We start from the raw sequence: 19,301 nt of genomic DNA, 5'->3' as shown, positions 1-19,301 counted from the left end.
TCCTATGGCCAAGCTATGGTTCCCTATAACTCCCCCCTTAGCTCCCATTCATGGCCCCAGTGGCTCTGTACTGGTTGCTGATGCTGCTCAAAGGGCATGGCAGCTATGCCCAGGCTATCGGAAGAGTTATAGGAAGCAAGCAGAACCTACTGGGCAATGCGCAGGGTCCCAGGACAAGAGGGAAAAGCACAGGGTCCAGGAACACAGGCCAGCCCAGATCCCCAACCCCTGTATTCCTGCCAACCAGAAGGTGATCCGGTGAGAAACGCGTGTCCCAAATCCCCTACTGCCCTACACCCAGGTTACTGCTAGAAGAGAGTCCTCGCCTCTGCAGAATTCCTATAGCGATCCATATCTCCACCCACCACTCCAGCTTTGACTAGAAGTCTCAGAAGCTGTGGATCCAATCTGGACCCTGTTGACCAGCTTCTGTTTCAGCTCCCATACAGCTGTCCCTGTCCCTGGCTGGCCCATCCCCTGCAGCAACTGCTCTGTCCACCGCCAGGCCTCTCAGGACTTTCCCAGGATGCTGTCTTGTTCTCTAAATGTGGCCACAAGCTGGGCTCCAAGCAGGGCCTCCTGGGAAAGCAGGGCAGTTGAGGAGACCTGGGCCGCAGCATCTGCAGGGGACGGCAGGGATGGATAGAGGGGAGACTCTGGGCTCCACTGGCTGAGGCAGGGCCAATCAGCCTTCTGGGCTCCCCAGGTACATAAGCAAGGACACCTAGTCCGTTCCTTCTGCACCAGCCTAGCCCCTACCCTCACCTGCCCACCCACCCTACCATTAGGCCCCACCTTGGGCTCCTGCAGCCCTTTTGGGCCAGGCCAAACCCTTGACTCAGTCTAGCTCCTGGGATAAATCTTCCAGTCGTCCACAATGCCTCCTAACCCATGGCTCTCTTTCTGCCACAAAATGCCCTGTGGCCCACAGCGTGTGTACCAACACAGTCACTTTCCTCCTGCAGGAAGATGGAGGTATCAGCCTGACCAGAGATATAATGTCCTTTATGACTCCTCACTCAAGAAAACCCACCTGACTCCCAAACTCAGGACTCAGACAGGCCAACCTGAGACCCTGTGAAATCCCTAGCCCTGAGAAGCTAGCTGGAGACCTCCTCCTTACTGACCCAAGACCCCTTGCCTGAATCCAGCTACCCACTCTGTAGGTTGCTCCAGAGTGCCCAAAACAGGTGAAGAAGATTCCAGGAGAATCTGTGCCTGCTGGAGTATCCCCTCCAGGGCCCCGCAGGTGTCTAACTTGCCCCCAGCCAGGTATCCCGTGGTGTAGGGAGGTGACCTTCCAGGCCACAATTTCCAGCTGCAGCTGGAGCAGAGTTAGACATAGGTTCCAGGAGGTGAAACAGGCAGGGCAGGACATGCAGCATGGGAAGCCACCTCTGGAGCCATGGACACATGCCTGGCACCTCATCCCTGAGATGCCGTCTTTGCATAAGCAGGCGCTGTGTGTAGATCACACAGCTGGGTGAGATGGAACCCTGTGAGTCACAGGCACAGGCTGCCGGGCAGAGACGGGCAAGGCAGGGAGCAGGCAGCACTTGCCCTAGTCTTGCCTCCAAGGCAGCCCCGGAGAACAGCCCTGTGTGAGAGGGAGGGTGCATTCAAGCCTTTGCCTAAGTCACTGCTCAGAACGCCATGGGCACTGGCATCTTCCCTGGCCCCAGAGGTTACTTGGCAGGGCAGCCTCTGGGCAGGGAGGCAGCACAATGCTCTGGAAGCTCTATCATCCAGTCACGGGGCAGTTGGGGCAAAGGACTGGCAGATGGGTTTAGAAAAGAGCCACCTGCTGTGTGCCCTCTGTGTGCCCACCTGGCCTGGCCAACAGCTGTTTTCATAAACATTTCTTTGAGTTTTGGGACAAACAGCAATAAATGTGCTGTGCTCTCCCCCAGGAAAGCCCCGCCGCTCTCCTGTTCTCCATACGAGAGAAGAGTCACCCCTGATGGTGTGGATCATGGGACTGGCCTTCTCACCTCTGCATTCCTGCTCTGTGTCACCCTAGGACTCATGCTGACACCTGGAGCACGAGCAGCCCCCAAATCACACCCAGCAGGTGCATGACCCATGACCTGAGGGAAGAGAGCGTGGGCCAGTGAGTAGGAACACTGATCCTCCTCTGGGCCAGGGAGAAGGACACAGGTATTCAGAGGCAGTGTATGCACACCAAGCACAGAGTCTTCTCCCTGCCCAATTCCTGCCCCAGGCAACACCCACAATGATGCCTGGCTGAAGGCTCCTCCCTTTCCAGCTTCCTCTTGCCTGACCTCCTTGGCCAGCCCCCGCCTTCCCACATGGCCAGCCTCCCACAGACCCTCTGGGTTCTCAACTCTTGTCCTGCTGTTCTTTGCTTCTCTGTGTCCTGATCTGAATCCCCCGCTGTCTCCATACCTTCACTCTCATGCCTCCTTCACCCTGACTCCCACCGTCTCTTTGCTCAAGACCAAGAACCCACACTTCAGGCCTCATTTCATTTGTTCGCTGACCACTCTCCTCCTGGAAACTCTTGCTCACAGTGGCTTCCCCTTCTGCCTGCATCAGCTCTTAATCCCCACCCTTTACCTGTGTCTCCTCAGCCTCCCCACCCAACCCCTGCCATGTTCATTCCTCTTGCTGGGACCCATTCACGATCGGTCACCCATGCACTAGCACACGGCTGCATGGGGGGGGGGGGTCAGGTGTGTGTGGTCTCATGTCTGCTTACACCAAGTCCCACCACTACCTTACAGTTGATGTCACACAAAACCAGAGACTCACACAGCTGTTCACAGCTATACCCCCCCCCACCCAGTGCTGGTGGCCATGTGAACCCTCACACCAGGCATAAGTAACACCTTGTCAGAGACACACACACCTTCACTCACACCTGGGCACTGCCACAAGCCATGTGCAATGTGGCCTCACTCAGTGGGTGACATGCCAGCTGCACAGTGTGTTGTGCATGGCAATCGCAGGGCTCACAGCCCCGGGGTCCCCTCAGGTTCCAGAAGAGGGGGGCACAGTGGCTACAGTCCCTCCCCAGTGTGTGCGGGCAGTAAGAGCACAGCCCGCTGACCTGGTCGCAAAAGCAGGCTTCAGCCTGAGCGGTGCACCATGCTGGGACAGTGTCCCAGGGGTCACAGCTGCAGCTGTGAAGAGGAAGAGGAAGGATCTGAGGAAGGAGAACCCCACCTGCCTTGGGATGTTCTCACCCATCCTAGCCACACACTCATGCCAGCAGCCCCCAGGATGCAGAACACTGCCATGGAAGCCAGGCCTGCAGTGGGCACAGCGGCAACTGGCAAGGCTGTCTGGCATGTGCACTGCCCACTCACAGGGCTACAGATGGTACCAGTGGCCCCTCGGTGTGGCAGTGACACTCTGCGGGGAATGATAGGGCCATCAAGCCACAAGGAGAAAGAAGATGGTTGTTCCCAGACCCCACTGCAGCCAGTGGGCCCAAAGCCATGTTCCAGACATGCGGCGGTCACAGGTACGACCAATGATATTAGGGCAGGGGCACTGCCCACCTGGTGGGGTGCACTCAGTACGCAGGGAACCCTTGGGGTGGCACTCACATGCTGGCAGGAGAAAGAGCAAGATAAGGTGAGCCTCACGGTGCTTCCTGCACCCCCCACGCTGCAGGCCCCTCAAGCCAGGGCTGCATACTCACCAGGGCCACTCCCATGGAGCGGGGCCGAGATGCTGCAGGCAAGGCAGGCACGAACCTCAGGCATGGTGCTGGGGAGGCCAGTCTTGGCTGCCTCCATGCTGCCTGCCTTGTGAAGTTCCTATAAGTGCCCCGTGGTCCCAAGGTCCACAGATCTCAGCCCAGGCAACTCCATCACACAGTCTAGTAGGAGAGTGGAGGATGGCAAGAAGAGAGCAGTGAGCCCAGCCTCACTCACCGACACCTACTAATCACCCTTCCTTACAGTGGATCTCACAGCTCCTTCCTGCCCCTTTTCCTAGTTCTCTTCTGAGTCTCTTTCTCCTTCCTGCCCAACGGCTCCCATCTAGTCCAGGCAATGCCACCTCTCGGTCAGAATCACCACAGCAGCCTCCCCCTAATAATCCATTCTCCCCCACGAATCTTCCTTGTTCAAGACCCTGCCATGGCTCCCCACTGCCCCACAATAAAGGTTAAGCCCCTCTCCTGGCGCATGGGTTCTTGGAGGTCTGGTGGCTGCCTGTTCTCCTCCTGTCCTTGGCATGGGCTTTGTGGCTGCCTGGATCAGCCTCCTTACACTATCTATCCACCTGTCTCAATTCTCTTGGTGCAATTCCAGGCCTCTGTGATGCTTACTCCCCAGCTCTACGACATCCACATCACTCTGCTATAATTTGTCTCCCCCAGATGCGGGGTGGAGCCCGTAGGACCTCACTGAATCCAGAAGGATAGTGCTCCCCTCATGTCTCTGCGCCCCCTTGGTCCTCCATAGTTGCAGAATCACGGAGTAGCGTGTCCCTGGTTCAAAGCAGAAAGGTCTGGATAAAACCACAGGTCTGCAGGGAGCAGGGAAGGTGGGGTAAGGAGGCTGTGATCATGTGGCCCCAGGGGTGTCCCATTTCTGATGCCTTCAGTATTTCATCCTATGACCCATGCAAAAAAGACCAACTTCTTAACTCTTGCTGTTTTACCTTCAGTCCCTGTTTTGATTGCTCTACGACATGATGAGATTCCAGATCGGAGATTTTCCACTTTGAGTGTTGTTTCAAATGTGTTGGTAGCATAATGGAGTTTTGCTATTGGGGGTTTTAGGGTCCTGCCTACCTGTGTGCATAGGTGAAGGCCACCTGGAACAGCTGCTGTGAGTGCAGATGGGCACAGTGGGTGCTCCTGGGCAGGGCCTGAGCACAAACACAGACTAATGCCTGTCAGTCTTCGGTGCCTGCGGTTAGGGGTCAGCAGTCATAGAGCTGCCCCTGCCTCCCACCCAGAATCACCCATTCACCTGCTTGGTACCTATGTCATGGACCTTGGTTTCATAGCGCAGGATAATGTCATACTCCAAGGCACAAGGCACTGTGGGCGCCAGCAGAGAGAGGCCAGTCCCATCAACCATATGTACAAACCCCAAGGCAGTCTGCAAAAGCAGGGGCTCCTCTGGGGCCTGGATGTGAGACACAGACTCCCAGAACCAGATCACCCCAGACCTGGACCTCAGGACTTAGGTTCCCATTACCCCAAGACCTCCCTAAGGTCTTGGGACCATATCGTCAGGCCTTGCGCCCCATCCCTACTAAGACCCTAGCAACCTATGACCCCACTCTCTTCTTCATACTCCTTACTTTGGGCAGCTGGGTGCTATAATAGGCTTGCCTAGCAGGGTGGCGAGCACACCGAGGGTCATGCTGTCTCCAAATTCGTGGCCAGAGCCAACCAGGAGACGTCCCTGAGGTTTGTGTACAGTGGGCAGGAGCAGGCCAGGGGGTTCCCTGGGGGCAAGCCAGGTGTCAGGGTCCTCCAACATTCTGGCCCTCTCTTCTCCCACATTATCCTGAAAATATGGGTTCTAAAACACCAAATTTCTGACCATGACTTTCTCACCTTCCTAATCTTACTGAGCCTTTTATTCCAACTGGTTCTCTCTATACACTCCCTCCCTCCCCTGAAAACCAAGTCTGAACCTTGGTTTCCCCCTTGCCCCTACCCCTCCCAGCCACTCACAGGTGACTGGGGGTTAGCCGGCTGGAGGCCCTGGCAAAGCTCAGCTTCAGCAGTGGCTTGGTCAAGAGCATCACAGAAGTGCCCAGATTAGAGCTCATGGCAGTGGCAGCCCCGGAGGGTGGCACAGGCAGAGGCCCTCCCCAGCAGAACACCTGAGCAAGCACGGGGGGAGGGACAGTCAACTCTTGATTCTTAACACCTGATCCCAATTCCCAGGCCCTGCCTTGTACCTGTTGCTGTAGGCACCCCCAAAGTCACAGTCACAGGACCAGCAGCCTAGAGAGTCACTGCTCAGACCCCAGAACTCGGATTGTAAGAGAGAGCAAGTAGGTGGGAAAAGGACAGAAAGATCTGGAGCCTGGGGGGGGGTCATATACTGGGACTGCATGTTGCAGGAGGAAAGGGTATAAGCACAGAGCTTGACTGCTTCTCTGCTTACTGCTGAGAGAGGGTGAGGAGACCCCAGTATACTACATAAGTACTTCATAAGAGGTAAGATGACACTGCAGAGGTTGAAGTAAAAGTTAAACAAAGGATTTACATTCAAGGAGAGGCAAAAAAGGATGGAAGTTTCTTGGCCCGAGTTCCCTCAAACATGTTTGTTGCAAAACACCTTTAAACCCAGTGCTTTAAACCAATACTGTTGTAACTTGTTTTATCGCTTTTCCTTTTTAGGCTCCCATAGCTCCCACCGGAGGGCATATGCTGGTTCAGCTAGCTGAGGTTGCATTGACCCTGATGACCATCAGGGAGTCAAACCAACCCATGTGCAAGGCTCAGTCTATAGTCACACTGATTACAGCCTTATATGAATCAGCTTCTAGAAGCTCAGAGCCAAAGACCAAGGTCAAATCAGAACGTGGGTCAAAGCTTACCAGACAACTGCTACAGTCCCATCCAGAGACAAAGCGTTTTCAGTGACGGCACTGCTGGAGTAACTCACACTGACAACCTCCTGGGTGGGTAGGGCTGAGGCCAGTGTCAGGCTGGCAGAAGTCACAGCACTGGCGCCAGACATGAAATTTGCAGCGACACTGCCTAGAGAAGAGGCCACAGGTCTCATCTGGGCATCACACAAACCATCTCCCAGGGTCCTTACAGGGTCACAGTCACAGGTTGGATCATGGGTCAGAGGTGAGGACAGAGTTAGGTCAGAAGTCACCATGGAGCTAAAGGATCAGGGTCAGAGTTGGGACTGGGGATTTGAGGGCTCATGTTTGCAAGAGTGAAGGGAACAGGGATCCTCCCTGGGATCTCGGTAGAAGAGCTGGCAGAGCTCACAGCGGAGCTCAGCTGTGTTGTGCTAATATGTGTCACATATACGTCCACTCACATTGCCAGATACCAGATACAAGAGCATGTCAAAATGACAACTGCCAACATGCCCACTCCACTTGCATTCTAGGGCAGAACAAGGAAGGTGAATATGGAGTGGGCTGGCCGGGGCAAGTATGACCAGGCAGAGAGGGCATAGCACCTACTCTGGCAAGTGTGAGGCTGCCCAGGTTCTGCTGCACACCATGGGTGGTCCTGGTACAGGTCCTGGTAGTGCTCACAGTGGGTACCAACTGTGTGGTGGTGGCAGATGCAAAGGCCATGCACCTGCGAGGGAGGAGGGCAAGGTGAATCTGCCCCAGTCCCCTAAGCTTGCCCACTCCTTCAGTCACAGGATGCCCCTCTCGTGGTGCTCACCATGCCTTTCACATTGGCTTGGGTCCCAGCTGTGGGCTTATACGCAGAGGCCTGGGCATGGCACAGGGAGCTGCCTCTCACCACGAGCTCATAAAGAGCATAGTAGTAGAAGGGGTGTCCCTTTAGGCCTCCCAGCGGTCACCTAGTTTGTGCAGTTTGGAGAAGTTCACATGAAGTTTGTCACACACAGGAGCCCTGGAGACACAGACCTGGGCGGGGGTGGGGGGAGGGGGTCTCAGGTACACTGGGGATCATTCCTCTACGTTGGGATGGAAGGGGGAGGAATGGGATATGGTCTTGTCTCTCTGTGTCACTACAGACACCTCCTTCAGCATTCATGCTGTGGCATGCCCCCATTCCTGCTCCTCTGAGTATACCATCTCAGGACGACTACAGCCTAATGGTGATAATTCCTTCTGCACAGCTCCCGCTCTGGTATCACTCCTGAGCTGAGACCGGACCATCCCACTGCTTCCTGGACACCCCATCCTGTAATCACTAGATAGCTGAAACCTACTTCCCCAGTGCAATAAAGCATTCCATTCCCCAGCCCACCATCAAAAACCACAAATCAGTTTATCATTCAGCCAAACCATCTATGGTATTAGTTCGCTTATTTATCCACTGTTTTTCTCACTTACATGTCAGCTACAAGAAGACCGATACCTTGTCTATCTGCTCCCTGCTGAGCACTGCTCAGTATAGATGCTTGGCACACCACAGAGCTCAATGGGCACTTGCTCAATGTACACATGGGAGAGATGGGTCCATGGTTTCTTTCTGCTCTATAGCTTATGAGCCAAGGTTATCTCTTGTACTGCTCCTTTGCCAGATGTGTGTCTCTCAGAAGAGCAACAGCTGCTTGGAACCTAGCATGGGGACTTGGTGAGCAGTTGGTAATAACCAGTCAAGGTGGATGGAGAGTGCAGAGAAAAAGCTAGTTTTGAATATGTCCTGCTCTGGTACTGACCTGACCAGACTCTGGGCTCTTCTACTGGATTTAGGTTATGTGTCTTGTCTTTCAAGACTCCTACCTTACAAGAAAGATGTTACAACCCAGAGACGCCCTGGCGCCACCTAGAGGCAGCTGCAGAGCTGCAGGGTACTAATAAGGCCCAGATGATGAATCAGGGCAGGGCAACACCAAGGGACCAGGATGGGGGCGGTGATGGAGGCTCATAAAAGGAACAGTTGAGGTTCAGTGATAGGTGCAGTGATGGGGTACATTGTTGGGAGCTGGCAAAGAAAAGTAGTAATGAGATCTGCAATGGGGCCCCACATAGGAGTTATGATGGGGCAGAGATGGAAACAGCTACACATAGACCCTATTCACTGGGCATAGGTATGGGGAACAATGATGGGACAGGAACAGAGGGCCATAACAGGGCCCACAATAGGGAACCATGATGGGGCAGAGCTGAAGAATGATTCTGGGTTGCCTGCCATCCCTGCCCCACTGTGTACACACAGGACCGCCCCCCCCCCCCCCGCCCCAGTATCTGGCTGTCCTAACATGTAAGGAGTACAGGATTGGCTCTGGGGACAATTACCATGAATCTTGGGGTTGTTTGGGTCTTCCACCAAAATGGCTAGGTCCAGAACTTCTGAAAACTACCTGAGAGAAGAAAGCAAACCTGAGCCTCTGGCTTCACCCCAGGGCCCAAACCCCCCTTCCTCTGGGTCTGACCTCACCCTCGGTGGAAGGCTTGATGCCAGTGCAATGCTGGTCACAAACAAGGTCACTGACTCTGTGGCCAGGAGGAGCAGGAAGGATCCCAGGAAGAACGCCTGAGAAGCTGTAGGCAAAGAGTCAGTACACATGCCAGGAGTGGCCGTGGTCCACTCAGCATTCCAGGAGCAGAGGTGCTGGGCAGAATGTCTGGGGAGAGGAGGGGATCCTTGGGTCACCAGGGGCAAACATCACTGGTGGCCACCATGTCAGAAGGCACAGAGCAAGCCTTCTGGCTGGGGCACTGGAATACCTTGAAAGTCATGGTGAGGTGGATAAAGTAGAAGGCACTCTCTGGGTCTAGCTGGATGGTGGCATTCTCAACACCTACAACCACAAGGCTTGTCGGAGTGACCAGGCCCTGACCCTAGACCTGCACACATGGGCACACGGGTACCCTCACCACTCTCTGCCTACCACCAGATCTTGTTGCTGTCACGACCACCACTCCAGATCACATTCTCAATGCTATGGCCTCCCTGGTCCCAAGAGTCACAAAAGAAGCAATTATCAGATTCCTGGGGAACGCCTAAGGAGAATGACAAGAGGTACGTGGCCAGCCTCCAATTCCAAAGTCCTCCCCTGCAAGCCCCCAGCAATGACCTGAAGCCCCACAAGTCCAAACCTGCCCAGAAAAACCCAGAGATACTATCTCCAGAGCCCTCACACTCCTCCCCACCTGCAGGTGACTGATAAATTCCGGCCAATCAAGTTGCCAATTGGTCAACCAATCAAGTTGCCAGCAGGTAGTTAGCAGCTGCCCCTTGAGCAGCCGGGTGGGGGTAGTGTCTGTTGCCTCTCCCACAATTGTTCTGAGAGCTGGACTGGGAAGGACAGGGTCTGAGTAGAGATCCTAGGGGGTAACCCTCACCTCACTCTGCCCCACAGGGAGGCCTGGAGAGTTCTCCCCCCCCTCTGGATGGCTCTCAGGGAAACAGGCAACCTCTAACCCCCCGGTGGCAGCAGTAGCAGAACTGAAAGGAGTACTAGACTGCAAAGGAGGAGGCCTACCCTGGCTGGGGTTCCTGGGCCATGGGAGCTGGAATCAGGCCTGAGAGGAAGAGGCAAGCAGGCTGCCCTTGAGGAGCGGGGTGTGGCCCCATATGCACAAGGTAGATGAAAGCAGGACTGCCAGACAACAAAAAGCATGCAGGGCTGTGAAGCCACGGGCAGGCTCAGAGCAAGGGGGTTGCCAGAGCCTGGGAACCAAGGGAGGCCATGCCCTATTAATAGCACCCACCAGGATCAGAAGAAAAGGTAGGGAAGGGGTACCAAAAAGCAAGCAAAACTTCTCTACAGGTCTGCCATCCAATGCAGCTGGCGCTAGTGAGGCCAGGGTTCAGACTAACCCCCAGAGACAGAGATCCAATTCTCATTCAAATGAGGCTCCCCCCACGCCCCCCCACCCCTGAAAGGCTACTGGTCTCTAGGAGCCTCTGGGGAATGTGTCCCCCTCCCTGCCAGCCCCAGCCATTGCCTTTCAGCTGGACAGACAGGGAAGTTCTGGCAGATGGGCTGGGAGCTAGTTTTTTTCGGGGGCCCAGCCCCCTCTCCAAAGCCGGACAAGCCTTTAGTGTCTGAAACACACACAGGCCCGTCAGGAAGCTTGATAAGGCTGGACCTGGGAACAGTGTGCTTGGGACTCAGGTAGAAATCAATGCTGATGGGGCAAAGCAGTTATAGAAACTCTCCTGGTTCAGCTAAAACAGTACCTGACTCATCCAAGGAGAAAATTCTGCAGTCAGTGAGGACAGACTCAATGGCTGAACAACCCAGAGCCTTGGCCTTGACTCAACCCCCAAACTGTTGCCACCAGCTGGGTAAGTTGAGACTAGAAGGGCAGACAGAGCAGGCTAGGAGACAAGGCCAGGCTGTCTGAATGGCCCCTGGGGAGCCATACCACAAACATCCCCTTGCCTGGCCTAGAAACCTGCTGGCTGCTGTGTTCCCCACACAGCCACCTTCTGTCCTTTTGCACAGGGCCTGCCTGGATAACAAACCAGTGTAGCCCAAAGGGGAGGTGTGTCACCTGTGAGTGGCTCTGCCCCTGTCCTCAGGGGCTGCTTCTCACACTTCTAGAGGCCAGCACCTCCAGAGAAGCCTGGGAGCTGCTCTTCCCACTCACATCAACGACCCGTCTCAGGCCACCAGGACCCCCTTTGGCAGCCCTATTCTTGGGACCACTCTTCCTAGATGCTCAAGCTGGCCTACCAGCAGCTACAAACACAAAAAAGACCATGAAGGGTAGGCCAGGAGACTGGAAGGTGGAAAGGTATAAAACGTGATAGATGGAACAGTGGAGGTACAACTTGAAGAATAACAAATCACAGTGCATCGCGCCATGAGAACACCCTTCCCGCCCACCCATACCACCCCGCATCCTCCAGTCTCTGAAAGGAGAATGGTGGCTCAGAGCCCTGGAGAGGCACCTGGAGTCCTTGGGTTGTAGAATCCATGGGCATTGCACACTGTGCCACTGGCCACACAGAAAACTGGGCTCAGTTTCCCCAAACATAACTTTACGAAGGAATCAGGGTGCTGAGTATGGCAGCAATGGCTGGAGATGTATTACAGGGGACAGGTTCACATGGAGGATCCGCTGAGCCCGCTGCCGCACCTCATCGTCCGAAGACCGCCTGTCCACCTTGATGGCCCGGAATTTCAGCAGCTTTGCTGTTCCAGGCCCTAGCCATGCCTTAGGGGATCGGGGCCCAAGTCGTGTTCTTTTCCGGGGAGGAAGATCCTTTGACTCCTCAGCCCTTTTCCTCTTCTGCCCCACGGTCTCTGGGCGGCTTTTTGGGCCCCTCCTTGCAGTCCTGGCCTGAACAGACCCTTTTGGCCTGCCCCTGCTCCTGGGCTGGGTCCGAGCCACCTTGGCCTTGGCCTGTACCACCTTGGTCTTGGCCCGCACTGCTTTGGCCTTGGCCCGCACTGCTTTGGCCTTGGCCCGCACTGCTTTGGCCTTGGCCCGCACTGCCTTGGCCTTAGCCCTCACTGCCTTGGCTTTGGCCTTGATCTGTGCTGCCTTGGCCTTGGCCCTGATCCGTGCTGCTTTGGCCCTGGCCCTGATCTGTGCTGCCTTGGCTTTTGCCCGAGCCTTGGCAGCTTTGGCCTGTGTTCGAGCCACCTTGGCCTGGGCAGCTTTGGCTGGTGTTTGAGCTGACTTGGCCTGGGATGTTTTTGTGCCCAGGGCAGAGCCACCTTTCATTCGTAGGCCACTGAGGGACCCGGTGGCCTTGTAGGTCTTGTTCCGGGGTATAGTGCCTTGTTGGGGTCTGGCCCTGGGGCCTCTGTGAGTCAGATTCTTAGGGCCCTTGCCTGTGGCTTTTCTGGGAGCTTTGGGCCGACAGTTACCCTGCCTCTTCCCTGGACCTCTGCGCAGCTTCAGGGGAGAGTCAGCAAGTGAGAGCTGCAGTGACTGTGCCTTGTGCTTGGCACCCAGGCAGGGCATGGGAGCCTTTAGTGGAACCAGGGCCTCAAGGACAACAGAGAGCCGCATAGCAGGGTAGACACCTGGATAGAGGTGGGTGGGGAAGCCCACTGCTGCACCCCGGGCACGGCTGGCACTTGACTGCTTTAGGGAGCTCAGCAGCAGGTTGGTGGTAGCATGCTTGGAAAGGGCTGGTGTGGATGCTTTGGCCAGCCTTCCAGATAGTGGCATAGGGAGCAGCGTGGCCCGGCCTGCAGGCAGCCGCATAGCAGTTCGGGGAGCACTGGCTGGAGGTGATGTGGCAGCGGGGGTAGGGGCACGGGCTTGCAGCTTCGTCTGGCTTGGGGGGTTGGCTGTACATGAACTATAGCCATAGACATCACCGCTGCGAAGGATGGTGGGTTGGAAGCCATCATCCCGCAGGCCCTGCAGGAAGGCTACAAGCTGGGCCTCTGTGGCACTGAGATCCTGGCTCATGGGGTTAAAGACAAGCAGCGCCTCCTCCAGGGCCTTCTTCCCTGCCGTGGAGATCCGCGACCAGGAGTGCACAGCTTTCTCCTCCACATGCTGCACCATGCTCATGGCATTAGGCACTGCAGATCGGCCTGGGTATCCACAAACCAGCGATCGGCACCTCCAAGACAAGAGGAAAAGAATCAATAAGAACGGCACCGAGGGGCACCTGGCTGGCTCAGTTGGTGGAGCATGCTTCTCTTGATCTTGGGGTCGTGAATTCAAGACCCATGTTGAGTGCAGAGATTACTTACAAAAAATGGTAATACTTCGGATATATTGCATTAAAGAAAAGGTATCATTACACAAAAACAAAAACAAAAACCAAAAACAAAAACCCAGCACTGAGATAAGGAGTGAGGCAGGTAGATAAGTCCATCAGTGCTTCTCCATCAGGCATTCTCCATGATAACAACTATCCATACAAAGGGCCTGGCCAGAGTGAGCCACTGCTTGGGGCAAAACCCTGGTGTCCTGAACTCCTGGCAGAGTGAGGACTGGGTCAGCAGGGGGTACCCACATGGGTCAGAGGCAGTTCCTTCAAGATAAATGTCCAGAAGCTCATGAGAGCCATCGAAACTGCTGTTGGGTCCCTGGAAGATTTGGGCTTGGTTGGCCCATTTTAATTCAATTCTCCATTTTCTAAGGCCAGAAACCTGGGATTAGACTAAACCCTGGGAATGCAGGTATGTCTTCAAGGAGCCCTATACAGAAGGTAAGAAAGAGACCATCAAAGTTCTTGGGAGTACACACTGGCACCCAGCCCAGCTTGCCAGAGTCAGAGAAAGATTCCTAGGAGAGGCAACACCTTGATGGGACAAAACTGAGGAATGGAACTCCAGATGGAAATGGAGCAAAGAGGGGAAGAACTTGTGCAATGGCTTGGAAATGAGAAATAGTAAGGCACATTTAATGTGTGTGAGTGGAGTCCGTGGTCAGAGCTCTGAGGTCTAGATGGAAAAACAGTTAAAGGCAGGACAACATGAGCCTTGAAGTCATGACCATCCCTGTTACCCCAGCTGCTGCTGTTCAGGTGTTCGGAAGGGAGGGGTGAACCTCCGACTACCAGAAGTTTTGCTTTCAGAGTCCCCAGATAGGCTCAGAGGTCTGATCCTGGCCCTGTAATTGTGGAGAATAACCCCAAAGCAAGAGTAAGACTCTCCTTCAACAGAAACTAAGAAGATACGCAGCAAGTATAAAACACACATGTCTGAGCCATCAACCAGCCAGCCTGGGGGCCAGGTAGCCAGACCAAGAGCCCAAGGTATGGCAGCCAAAGGCTCCAACAAGATGGTTAATAAGGTGGACACTAGAAATTTGAGCTGTCCTAACTAGGGTCTGGAGGCTGCAGACCTCAGTACAGCCCAGATGGGAGTTGTCTGGGAATACCCAACTTGTCCCTGACTTTTTCTCTGAAGAAGCTGTGCGCTGTCAGTCAGGACTAATGTCTAATACCCAACCCAACACCGAGGGTTCCCAAAGGGAGCTCCCCAGCTGTACTGAAGCATTAAAAGATCAGCTGGGATCAGGCAGGTCCCTGGGGCCAGGAGGCGCGTCTGTGCAGCTTCTTCCTACCGCCTTAATGGAGCAGAGGAAGTTTTCAGAATCCCCTGGAGGAAGTGCCCTGGGGCTCTTTGTTTGGAAACATTCTCGTATCCTCAGGTGTCTCGGGCACTTCCTCTCTCCAGAGGCCATCGCCAAGCACAATTTTTGCACATGACTTTAGTTCTTTTATTATTTTTTTTCCAGGGGGTGTAGTTCCCAGGACTGTGAACTGTTGAATAGGGAGGAGCCTGTTTCCCCGCAGGCACAGATACTGGGGGTGAACTGGGGGCTCTTCCGCCCAGGTCGGTCTAGACTCTTGAAGGGTCTTCTGGGCCTTCCAAGAGGCTCCGGAAACAGGCTGCAGTCTGGCCCCTGATTTCCCTTCACACGTGCCCCAGGGGCCGACAGAGAAGTTGATGAAAGATGGGGGACGGGAGAGGCCTCATCCAAGGGGGACCGGGTTGGGGCAGATCAGTGCCATTGGCCTGGGAGTCTGTGTCCCTGGGGCCTGAGCCGCGGATAGGAGCAGGGATCTTGGAGGCAGCAAAACGCGAGGGGCGGGCGGGGCTGGCGGGGCGAGCCCGACCGGGTCGCTCAGCCCCAGGGTGGGGTCGCTGGGCAAGGGATAGGGAGGTGGGGGGAATCTTGGCCAGGCCGATGGAGGGCGCGGGTCTCGAAAGAGCCGGCCGCCCGGCCCATCCGCCCCGTCGCCTCGCGGACGGCCCCTCCGCGGCGCGGCTAGGCCCATGGCCCCAACCTACCGGCGCCGCCGCGGGGACCCAGGACGCGCCTCTGCGCCGCCTCCGCTGCTCCAACATGGCCGCCCGCTGCGCACCGGAAGTGCGCGGTACTTCCGCTTCCGGGACCTGGCCCGCCCCAGTGACCCTTGACCCCCCGAGACCCCGTTTCCCCCAAAGTCTAGGGACAGAGCAGGTGGGTACCAAGGAAGGCTTCCTGGAGGAGGTGGCAGCGGGAAAGTCTCTAAATCCATCCGGACCTGTGCAGAAGTCTGAGGAGCAGAGGTGTACTCAGACTTGTCCCAGACAGGGCTGCTAGCACTGGATTAGGGCCTGACACCCCCTTTGAGGGACCTGGTAGTGCATCAACATCTGGGAGGAATTCCCTGCAAGCTCCAAGCCCTCCTCCAGGCTCTGGTCCTCCCACAGCCACAGACAGGGCCTACCTCTGTCCCAAGTTCCTGACCAGAAGGAGAGAGAAATGCCCCTTGCTTGCCTGGGAGTGTTGCAGGGGTATCTCCTCAAGGGCAGCAGGCCCTCCACTCTTCCCAAGAATGAGGCTTGCATGTGCGATGAAAGGTTGATGTACACACACATGCTGCACACAATCCCAAAGCTGGGCATATCCAATCTGAGAGTCCTAGCATACCAGTGTACTTGTCTAGGAATATGTGCATGGGTGTGGTGGGAGAACCCTTGCCCAGCCTCAGCCCCTTCAATGGCAGGAAGTCCTGCCTCCAGTCTTAACTCTGTCCAGAATGCTTGTCCTTTTGCCTAGGAGACTGGGACCTCAGTCTTGCTACCTGTACCCTGGGGTCAGCAGAGGGCTGGTGGTTACAGGGCCCACTGCCCAAGCAGCATCAGATGTGAGAACACAGATAGAAATGAGCCCTTTAAGTCCAAGAGGTCAGACTCTGACCATAGGCCCCTCTTTGCACCTCCCACCCCCACCCAAGTCCAGGCTGGGAGCCAGCATGGAAGCTCTGGTTTCAAGATGAGATAATGGGGACATATGCTTTTCAGTCAGAGCCTGAACTAGGAGGCAGAAATATTGCCACAACACTTGGATCCTGATATGTACAATTGTGCCATATTTGGTAGCTGAGGGGTAGGTGAAAGCCTGTGGATGGGTGGGTGGATGCTTCATTTAGGGAGTGGTTAATAGCTTTTCTCCCTCCCTGTATGACCTCATTATCCTCAGGCTTGTTCTACATTTCTGCTGATTTCAATGAGTCTGGACACCCCTAAAGAGAAACACCCAAAACACCCTAGGCTTCATCTGGTAACTCTGAGCTTCCCAGGACCTCAGCACTGATAGGAGGTCCTCAGTACCTTTGAGCATAGCCAAGGTGTCCAACAGTAAAATGCAAACTCTCTTCTTCCTTTGGGGTCCGTGCTTCTAACCCTTCATTCTATTAGAAAGAAGGGAAATGTGGAGTCCCAAGGTTCAGGGTCTCCTGGAACAATCAGGAAGTCCCACCTTAGTATGCCCAGTCCTCAACTGTGGGTGAATCCAGTATCTGACCTATCTATGGTTGAGAATTAGCTGCCACTCTCAGGACCAATATCACCTCATCTTCTGTGCCAGTTGTCTTCCACAGCTTCTCCAAAGCCAGCAGTGTTGACCTCCCATGTTTAGGGTGAGGCCAGGACTGTGTAAACAGAAGCCAGTCCCATGAAGAGTCAGAGCCAAGCTTCCAGGGATGGCATGGATTCAGGTGTGTCCTGGAAAGGGGAATCCCTCTCTGGTGATGTCCAGCCCAGAGTTCAGTACAACAATAGAGAACCAGGTAGGGCAGGCCCATCCCCAGGCTGTATTCCTTGCAGACATTAGAACCGGGGGGATAGTAGGGTTAGGGGTCAGGGTCATGGGTACCTAGCATCCTGAGGGGGAAGATGAACCTTCTTCTGCCTCTTGGTGCTCAGTATGTTCCAGATGGAACTCTGGGGGCAAAGTGTGACTTCACCTGGATTTTGGTGGATGCTGACCCTGTAGGCATAACAGATTGGAAAGGATGAAGTTGGCAGAGACAACAGGGTCATCCCAGGACCCAGCCCTTGCTCTCCATTTGGCACCTTTTGCAGCCCTGAGTGATGGGCCTTAGAGCCATTTCCACCTGACCAGAGAGATCTAGTGGAAATCTAGTTGTGAGTGAGACCAGTGGGCCTGGGAGGGATCACCAGGAGGGAGTCTATGTGACAAGGAGAAAAACCAAGGTTGGATCTTGAGGAGCTACTTCCTGGGGAGAAGAGGAAGCAAGGCCTTCAAAAGACGCTAAGAAGGGCGCCTGGGTGGCTCAGTGGGTTAAGCTGCTGCCTTCGGCTCAGGTCATGATCTCAGGATCCTGGGATCGAGTCCCGCATCGGGCTCTCTGCTCAGCAGGGAGCCTGCTTCCTCCTCTCTCTCTCTGCCTGCCTCTCTGCCTACTTGTGATCTCTCTCTCTGTCAAATAAATAAATAAATAAATAAAATCTTAAAAAAAAAAAAAAGATGCTAAGAAGCAGGACGAATTTGAGCAGAGGTGCCAAGGTCACAAGAAATGAGAGTTTTGGGGGATCAGTGAACATAGGGTAGCAGATATCAAGGAGACTGGAGGGGAGGAAAGGGAGATTGGAGGGACTGAGCATACTGGGAGTATCTCAAGGTAGGAAGATTTTAAGTGCTTAATTGGTGGAGAGGAGAAAAGGTCTAGAAAGGGAAGAGTGGGAAATGTAAGGGGTTTTGCAGAGCAGTGTGAACACCCTGTAGAGGAAGGTACTGGTCCCCTAAGTGAAGAGGAAGTTGGGAGCAGAGTCCACGTGTCCATCTGTCTGTTTACTGATTTGCCTGTGACTATGGGTCAATGCACCCTGCTCTGACCATGGATGGAAGCCTTCTAGCTAGATTCTGTAACTGGCCTTGGTACGACCATTTCCATGGAGGCCTTACAGCCAGCCTGTAAAAGGGGCTGGATACCTTCTCTGGTCATGAAAAGGCTCTGCCCACACTCAGGGTTGGCTTCAGAAGTTAGGCTAACCAAGGAGTTAATGCCCCCAAGCAGCTTTCAACCCATGACTGATGGAGATTTGAGAATGAATTCCTCAAGCAACCTTTGCTCTGGGAAGCAACCAAGAATGATTTGGTCCCAGTTGCCCACAGTGGTAACTTGCTTGATGACACAGCCTTTATTGGCTGCTTTCTCTTTTTGCCACTCCTCCTCTGGTGCGTCCTGGCCTCACTTTCCACATTAACTGTAGGTACTGGTATTTTCGTTTCCAGATGTGCTTCTGGGGAAAGTGAGACACACACCGTCCATGAAAGAGGAACAAGATAGTAGCAAGCACAGACAACCACAAGGAATTCTCCTAGGTGACCGCCAACCTGCACAAACGTTCTGGCAGCTCACAGACTTAACTGATACTCTGAACATCCCGAAAATAGGCTGGGCCAGGGCCAGGGTCTGAAATAGATAGGCTCCTGTCACACCAGTTTGCTCTCACCTGATCCCAGAGTTGGCCACAGGCAGGCCCAGGACCCTGGACATGAATAGTCACAAAATGTCTTGGGTTCTTAGTAGCCCAGGCCTCAGGCCCTACAGAGTGATCTGCATGGGAGGTCCCCTGGCCTCTGACTCTTGAAGCTCATCCCTTGCTCAGAGCTATCCTCCCAGCAAGAACTTCCCCCACACAGACCTGTGGGAGGGACTGTCAGGCACTGAGGCCGGCACTGCCTGCTCCTCCATCCCCTGCTAGCCTCCATGTCCACCGTAAGACGTCTTCCTTGTCTTGCTATGTGCCTGGGGAGGTGCGACCCAGCCACCGCCCCTAACAGAGCCCCGGGCCACGCCCCAAGTGGCCTCCAGGGGGCGCCGCCGCGAAGCCTGTCTTAGAGCTCGTACGAGCTCAGTGCGGGTGGGCGGGCGCCGGCCCCTCAAGCCTGGCAGGTTCTGCTGGCCCGCCCCCCGCCCCCCCACCCCGCGGGTGCTCCCAGGCTGGGTCCCGCTCAGAGCG

General features: G+C 55.0%; 2 protein-coding genes and 1 long non-coding RNA gene across 3 annotated transcripts; all 3 read right to left on the bottom strand.

Annotated features, from left to right (window-relative positions):
* Window positions 1-2,841: 2,841 nt before the first annotated feature.
* LOC309862253 (uncharacterized protein) lies at window positions 2,842-11,421 on the bottom strand (the record flags this gene model as incomplete). The annotated part of the gene is given in 11 exon segments (XM_082725943.1): window positions 2,842-3,186; window positions 3,525-3,575; window positions 3,668-3,699; window positions 4,942-5,108; window positions 5,666-5,752; window positions 5,756-5,782; window positions 5,784-5,817; window positions 5,896-6,253; window positions 9,282-9,453; window positions 10,098-10,111; window positions 11,298-11,421. Coding segments are annotated over 11 exon segments (1,377 nt in total). The 3' UTR covers window positions 2,842-2,875.
* LOC309850704 lies at window positions 3,743-4,863 on the bottom strand. Its single transcript, XR_014304410.1, has 3 exons — window positions 4,769-4,863; window positions 4,375-4,462; window positions 3,743-3,847 (listed from the first exon to the last, which is right to left on the bottom strand). It is a non-coding gene; the product is annotated as an uncharacterized lncRNA (long non-coding RNA).
* On the bottom strand, window positions 11,352-15,424 carry CCDC71 (coiled-coil domain containing 71). The gene is made up of 2 exons (XM_082704482.1): window positions 15,336-15,424; window positions 11,352-13,150 (listed from the first exon to the last, which is right to left on the bottom strand). Exon 2 carries the CDS (start codon window positions 13,096-13,098, stop codon window positions 11,617-11,619), a length of 1,482 nt encoding a protein of 493 aa, XP_082560608.1. The 5' UTR covers window positions 13,099-13,150; window positions 15,336-15,424; the 3' UTR covers window positions 11,352-11,616.
* Window positions 15,425-19,301: the final 3,877 nt, after the last annotated feature.

Source organism: Mustela nivalis, assembly GCF_964662115.1.
Source record: "Mustela nivalis genome assembly, chromosome: 1".
Classification (NCBI taxonomy): Eukaryota; Metazoa; Chordata; class Mammalia; order Carnivora; family Mustelidae; genus Mustela; species Mustela nivalis.
This window is presented reverse-complemented; position numbering and strand designations above follow the sequence as displayed.